The sequence below is a fragment of the Lipotes vexillifer genome, unplaced genomic scaffold (genome assembly GCF_000442215.2).
Source record: "Lipotes vexillifer unplaced genomic scaffold, Lipotes_vexillifer_v1.1 scaffold238, whole genome shotgun sequence".
NCBI lineage: Eukaryota > Metazoa > Chordata > Mammalia > Artiodactyla > Lipotidae > Lipotes > Lipotes vexillifer.
The window spans coordinates 2,480,293-2,487,609 of record NW_006785665.1 but is presented as its reverse complement, the minus strand read 5'-3'; the positions used below and the strand labels follow the sequence as shown (position 1 = coordinate 2,487,609).

General features: G+C 50.0%; 2 protein-coding genes across 3 annotated transcripts in view; both read right to left on the bottom strand.

Annotated features, from left to right (window-relative positions):
• Positions 1-463, bottom strand: part of SCAMP3 (secretory carrier membrane protein 3) — a 4,627-nt gene extending 4,164 nt beyond the window's left edge. For both annotated transcript variants that reach the window (XM_007457942.1, XM_007457943.1), the window contains exon 1: positions 164-463. In XM_007457942.1, the coding sequence (XP_007458004.1) occupies positions 164-229 (66 nt within the window). In that variant the 5' untranslated portion in view covers positions 230-463. The remainder of the gene's footprint in view (positions 1-163) is intronic.
• A 433-nt stretch (positions 464-896) lies between these two features.
• Positions 897-7,317, bottom strand: part of CLK2 (CDC like kinase 2) — a 9,362-nt gene continuing 2,941 nt past the window's right edge. Inside the window, 11 exon segments of the mRNA XM_007457941.1 lie at positions 897-1,435; positions 1,971-2,061; positions 2,249-2,328; positions 2,486-2,568; positions 2,673-2,802; positions 3,443-3,537; positions 4,756-4,922; positions 5,736-5,852; positions 6,028-6,094; positions 6,448-6,532; positions 7,225-7,316. Coding sequence (XP_007458003.1) covers positions 1,250-1,435; positions 1,971-2,061; positions 2,249-2,328; positions 2,486-2,568; positions 2,673-2,802; positions 3,443-3,537; positions 4,756-4,922; positions 5,736-5,852; positions 6,028-6,094; positions 6,448-6,532; positions 7,225-7,316 — 1,193 coding nt within the window. The 3' untranslated portion in view covers positions 897-1,249.

Sequence of the window (7,317 nt, the reverse complement as noted above, 5' to 3'; positions counted from 1 at the left end):
CCCCCCCCCCCCCCCCCAGGATGCTCACTGGTTTGGAGTAGTCGTCACTCCCACGTGGCGGCCCTTCCTCGGATCAAATGTCACGAACGGGAATACAAGTTAGCCCGACCCTCTAGACTCGAGAAATCACCCCAGCTGCCCCAAAGGGGCCGGCGCAAGTCACCTGAAAGGGGTTGTCAAGCTCGCCGGGCTCGGCGAAGGGGTTTCCACCGTCTCTGCTTTGAGCCATGTTTGCAACTTCGGCTTGGGCCGCCCCCTGCCCTCCACGCCCCTGCCGCGGCAGTGGCGGCGGCCGTGGCTCTCAGAGCTCCCTCCGCTCCTCTCGGTCCGCCCCGCTTCTCTGTGCACGGATTGGCTTTACACACCGGAAGGGTCACAAAGATCCCCGCAGCAGCAGGAGGGCTGCGCCTGCGTCTCAGTCAAAGGCAAAGAAGGAAGTGCGCCACGTGACACCTCTAACTCAGTCTCGGTCGCCAAGTACTACCCCCTCCCCACGTGACTTCCCTCAATTAACGAACTACACCTCCCAGCAGGCCTCGCGTCAGAATCCCGGTCCCTCCTAGTCTCCCGAGACATACGACCGGGGTCTTCCGACCGGTGGTGGTAGTCTCCCGGGAGCTGAGTTGAGCAAATTTTTTTTATCTGGATTTCTGGCTCTATCCTGGGGCCCAGCCTAAGAGCTACAGTAATCGAACCTCCTTCCCAAACCATATCACTCCAGATAACCCATCTCACCATCAAGAAATGTTACCCACCCATCACTCTCCTCCCGAGACAAACTGGACAGGTAAACTGGTAACCTGACTATAGTTAACTTGAGGATAAGATGGGGCTCCCTTCGTTGCCAATCTTCTCATCCCTCCATCCCAGCACCCCCAAACCTCAAACTCCAGGGATGGGGGTCAGATGAAGCACGTCATTTTATTTCACAAAGACTGTACAAAATTCCTTATAAAACATGGGATAGATGCCATCTGGTTACCTCATTCTGCCCCCATCCAACTCATCTGTGAAGGGGCAAGTGAGGGTGGGAAGAGTGTGAGATGGAATAGCATTATATACAAGGCAGGGGTTGAAGCGATAGGTCCAAGTTCTTTCATATTTACACTATTTCACATATTCACAGGTACATAGGGAGCCAGTAGGAAGGAGTGGGCTCCGGCTCTGTTCTCTTGTATAAAAAAGCACCAGTGTCCTGGACTGGACACCCACTGCTGTTAGAGTGGCAGAGGGGCCCAGGGCCTGATCGTCACCGACTGATATCCCGACTGGAGTCCCACAACTTGGCGTTAGGTGGCTCAGCCCGAAGGCGGGCGAAGAAAGGGTGTTGAAGGGCTTCGCCCAAGGTCAGCCGCTTAGCAGGTTCATACTCTAGCATGCTTTCAATCAGATCGAAGAGCTGGTGGTGTTCCTCTGCCTCTGAGGTCAGATACCGCTGGTGGTGGAGGGCAGGAAAAAGGTGAGGCACGATGCCTTACAAACCCTGCGTTCTTCAAGGCCCTAGATTTCAATCCTGAAGGACCACAGCTCTGCTTGCTACCATTATGAATGACCACACCGTGACCATTTCTGATGTCACAGCTCACCCTACCTTCCCACTAGCACAATTATTCCTTCATACTCTTTGAAAGTTCTACTTGTATATCCTTGTCAACTTCATGAATCTTCTTTAGCTCGTCAATAAAATGTAACCTCTTCAAAGGTAGTTTATTCTTTTTTGCCTGACCTAAAGAATCCAGGACATTGCTTTCATCTCTGGTTGGCTCAAGAAAAACATGGCTGTCTAACCTCATTCCCTCCATAAAACCACTCCCTCTTATCTCTCTTCTATCGACAAAAGATGTCTTCTTTCAGTTTTCCTCCCCTTCTTTCCTAACCCTCTGCTTGTGAAATGCATTCCAGGGGCAAAACACCTTAAGAAGAAGGTGACCTCTGGGTGGTGGGCACAATTTATTCCCAGCCCGGCTCACCCGAAGTGGTTTGCAGTTTTCTCGAACGTAGCGCCCAGCTGATGTGTTCTCATCCCAATCCAGGCGACCCCGATAAAAATATTTCTGCTTCCTAGAGGGGAAGGGGGAAGTTGAGGAATCAGGAGGTTCCTCTTGCTGTGGGATGATTCCCTTATTCCCTCATCTCAAGAGTAGCTGAGGGGAGGGCAGGTGTCAAAGAAAAAAGAAAATGATGTGATAGAGACCAATTTTGTGGAGAGAAAAGGAAAAGGGTTAAGTCCCTCCCACTCGAGGTTCACCTTGTCTTTCGGATCATCCGGGAAGGGATAGGACCCAAGATCCTTTCCATCATGGCTAGATGTTCTCTGTTGTCATGGGTCTGGGAAGCAAAGACAGAATTGAGCATGGGACCGAGAGGGGATGCTGAGGTCTAGCCGCCAAGAAGATAAGCAATGTGGAGTGAGCAGGCAGCTCCTCAGCAGACAAGGAAGTTAGGTAGAATACCTAGTGGTCATATAAAACACCGCACCACTTACTTGGAAGAGGGTGAAGCCAACATAGTATTCGAAGATGATGCAGCCTATACTCCACACATCACAAGGCTGAGACCAGCCCAACTCTGGGTAGGAATGGGAAGGAAAAGGTACTATGAGGCCCAGGGGGCCCTATCCTCACCACCACAACCCCTCACATACTTGGACAATCTTGTCCTTCCCCCCTTACCGAGGATGACCTCCGGTGCTCGGTAATGGCGGGTGGAGACAATGGTACTATGGTGTTCATGGTCAAAGGTGGCACTGCCAAAGTCTACCACCCGCACAGCTGTGCTCTTCACACTGCGCTCATCTCGCTTCTAGGAGCAAAGCAGGAAGAACATGAACCTCTGCACCAAGACTGAGAATGAACAGACCGAGCTTCTACCACTATTCTCTAAAGTACTTCTGAGCCTTAAAAAAACAACTCTGACCTCCTGCCTGCTCCCACACATGCCTTCTGCTTTACAGCCGCCCCCACAGCCAGCAGACTACTTTAGGAGTGGGGGAGGAAGAAGATTTAAGAATAACTGGAATGCCTGCAAGTCTCTATGCATCTGAAGAGTATACCCAAGTGACTAGTGTACAGTATTTCTGAAAATATATAGCAGGTAGCAAAGTGATAAATAGCTTCCTTAGCTGAGATCTCCATGATCTCCAGTTAGTCAGTGGAGATGAGCTTTCCTTACAGAAAGAAAAGGAAGCCCAAACCAAGAACCTTGAAAGCATTTTCACTCTACTGGAAAGTTAACTGAGGTTCTTTTTCCAAATTCTCTTGCAATTTAAGTCTTGTATCTCTCCCCTTCCATCTATTCTGGTACTGCAGTTTTACTCAGTCAGAGCCAGAGCAGAAAATGTGGGAGAAAGAAGTAAAAGGGAGGACAGAAAGGACTAAGAGAAAGGCAAAGTGGCATGGCCACCTGTGTCCACTTGCCAAGGGGTGGACCCTGTCCATCTTACCTTCTCTAGGTTGTAGGTGAGTTCGTAGTCCGAATTCACAAACAGAATATTTTCAGGCTTGAGGTCCGTATGTGTCAGCTTGTTATCATGGAGGACTGCAGAGGAGAAGGCCAGGTCAGGGTTGGCCCAGGTGGCCAGAGCTCACTGGCACCAGCTGACCCCAGGCTTGGTCACCTAGCTCAAAGCTGGTGAGAAGGCAGGTCCAGAAGCATTAAGCTGCTTTCTGCTCTACATCCAAATGAAATGCCTAGTCTAAGAAGCCCTATACTTATTTTTGAATTTTATTTATTTTTTATACAGCAGGTTATTAGTTATCTGTTTTATACACATTAGTGTATATATGTCAATCCCAATCTCCCAATTCATCCCACCATCACCACCCCTGCCACTTTCCCCCCTTGGTGTCCATACATTTGTTCTCTACATCTGTGTCTCCATTTCTGCCCTGCAAACTGGTTCATCTGTACCATTTTCTAGATTCCACATATATGCATTAATATACAGTATTTGTTTTTCTCCTTCTGACTTACTTCACTCTGTATGACAGTTTCTAGGTCCATCCACATCAGAAGACCTAAACTTATTAACATCAGATATACATGTACTTTTCAACCAATGTATAAAGATGGCGTGCTACGGGTTTTTTTGTTTTTTTTTTTTTTGCCACACCAAGTGACATACGGGATCTTAGTTCCCCAACCAGGGATCAAACCCGCACCCCCTGCAGTGGAAGAATGGAGTCTTAACTGCTGGACTGCCACGGAAGTCCCTATGGGTTGCATTTTTGCACTGACTTTGACATGTGTCTATCTGACTCCTGTGAATTCAACTCTGAAACTCTGTACTGTTATGAAGACTCAACAGGAAGTATGTACTAGTCCCTACCTGGCCCCTTGGCTGCACTACTCCCTGCTCCCGCCTGGTTTGCTGGGAACAGAGAGCATTCTCAGCTCAGACAAATGTAAACCTCTAGCTCGAGGAATCTTTTTGTCTCTTTGTGCTTGCTGCCTGACTTGAACTTTCCCAAGGAAGGGGAATAAAGGAAAAAAGAGGTAATTAGGTGCTTTGACTTCAAACACTTTCTCTTCCAGCTCCTGCTAGGTTGAATGTGGAGTAAGAGCAATCAGTGATGGTAAGGACATCAGTGAAGGAGTTAAGTCAGAAGAGAAAGAGATGTCAACATGATAGTGAATAAAAGAACTGCAGATAATTGAGTTGACTGTTTAGGGGCTTCAGCAGTGCACAACTGAGACAGAAGAGGTCCAATGGAGGGAGGGGCTGCCCCAGAGTCCGCCTCGGCCCGCCCCACTCACACTTGACGGCCTGGCACAGCTGGAAGGCCATGTGGCGCACTTGGTGGATGGGGTAGGGCAGGTAGTTGTTGTCTTTGAGGAAATCGAAGGTGCTAAGGCCCAGAAGCTCAAAGGAGATACACATGTGGCCATGGTAGTCAAACCAGTCAAACATCTGGACACAGAGGCTGGGAAGAGAGATGGGGGAAGGGGGATGTCTGATGAGCTCCCATCTGCCCACCACCCCTCCAACAAAGAGGGACTGCATAGCTGTTGATTCCACGTATTTGTATAAAAACATGCCAGCTATTATCACCAAGAAAATTCAGTTCAGCTAAGCAATGGCCTTTCTGGCAGACCCAAGGAGAGAAGTACTACCTGCGAAGCTTCAAACCATTTTCCTGCAACGTTTTAAATAGTTAAAAAAAAGTTCTATTTGCTGAGGAGCTGCCAAGCGCCAGGCTTCAATGTGGACCGTAAATTGTCAAACTGCCACTTCTGCATTCTGACCCCAACTCCCGCTCCTGAAATTTACTCACCATCAGCCATCATTGGGCCCATGTTTATAACTACTTATGTCTTTGCTTAATACTCTTATTCTACATTTGGATTATGGAATGTGTGTGATCAGAAAAATTACACATAAATGTCTGTGGCTTCATTAGCATAGTTCTAGGTATTAAAAGCACAACTAATTTTTTGATGAAAATGTTGATTCTCAGTCCCAGGGCCATTTCCAGGGCATATCCCTACTGAGGCCATCTTGGGATGGAGCCAAACTTCAGAGCAATCTAACTGCCCTGAAAACAAGGGGAAAGGATTAGAGAATGTCACAGACCCTCCCTTCCTGCCCTAATGTTCTACTACTCTAAGATGATGAACAAAAGATGGATGGATGAGAAGGTCTACAACTCCCCTGCCTGTCTAGTCCAGGTTGGGAAGGTTTTCCTGTGTAGTGGTGGAGCCTCTCAGACTCCCCACATACTCCTTCACTCACTTACTTCTTGTTGTCAGGGTCCTTCTCATTGATTTTCTCCAGCACATTGATTTCAAGTCGAGCTGCTTCCTTGTACTTTTCCACATTTTTAATGATCTTCAGGGCAACTCGAGCTCCGCCCCTATAGGATGGCAGGAGAGGTTTTTGCTGGAATCTCAAGAACATCTCAGACTAAACAGGGCTGCCTGGGGATTAAGATATCCTACCTATGGTTCAATAGCAAAAAAGCCCCAGATAACCCTCACTATCTCTTTATGGCTACCAGGTGTGGAGTACAGAGGGGGGCTGACAGTTACCTGCGATGGTCAACACACTGTACAACTCGGCCGAAGGTCCCCTCTCCCAAGGTGCTTACAATTTCATCTGAAATGAAAAAGAGCAGGGTCGGGGAGAGGGAGGGAGAGAAGGTGGGGAATGAGCTGAGTTCGAAGAAAAAAGGGTACAGCAACCTGGGGTGAGGAGATGAAGGAAGGGGGAACAGATACAGATGGTCACAGGGGAAGAAAACCCCTGCATGATTCCCACCACCTTTAACCCAGGGGCCATGAGAGCTGGGAGTGGACAGCAGAGGTCAATTCTCAACAGCAACTCAAACCACCCAGATAAACAACACCACTGAGAAAAGGCAAAAGAGGCTGTGACTTGGGTTGGCTCGGGACGTTAGGATGGCTATGGGACCATTACAGGCTATAGGATTGTTACGATTTGGCTTGTACATCGCTCTTGTAGCCAGTCCCCGACGTGGTAGATGAGGTGGCCCTCAGCGTCGTCCTCTACACTCTTGGCTCTCCGGCTGCTGTGCTGCTGTCGGGGGGCGGGGGGGGTCGGAGCAAGCCAGGTGTCGGAGCGGGGGCCGGAGGGAGGCGGGGTGGGTGGTGGAGGGGTCACCGGTCACAGGCGCCCAGCCAGGGGGGACAGACGATGATGGGGGACAGTGGAAGGGAACACGTCAGATGCAGTAAGGCGGATCGGTGTGAGAAGAGAGAGCGGCGCATAATCCCAAGTCCCCAAACCCAAAATGGGAACGGGGAGAGGCACGGGCAGAGCAGAGAAGTGGTGTCGTTGCCAATGTCACCCACAACCCCATGCTCTACACGATGCCCTTCCAGGCGGACACAGGTCTCCCCTTGCCCCCACCCAAGCCCACCTGCTGACGGGGCCATGGAGTCCATGGGGGAGAAAGGCAGTTCACAAGCAAGGTCCCCATTAGAAAGTGGAGGCCTTGTGGGGTGGAGGAGCTGCTCCCAACACAATAAGCCCAGCATGCCAGGGAGGGCACTGGGGTTCACAAATGCTCTGTGCCCATCAATCTCCAAAGCAGATTCCAGGGCCCTCCAAGAGTCGGAGAGCTTCCAAGAGAGTAGACAGACTCAGTGCCCACCTTAGTGTTCATGCCCCAAATGCTCAGATGAGAACAAGGATACTTCTCACTTACCAGGGTCCCAGAGGGCTGAAGAAGAGTGGGGAGAGGAAGGGCCTGGGCTGACACTCACCGAAGATGAGCGGCTGAATGTCCGGCTGCGCCGCCTCCGCCGTCTGTGCTTCCTACGGCTGCTGCGCTGGCTGCGGTAACTGCTGTTCAGATC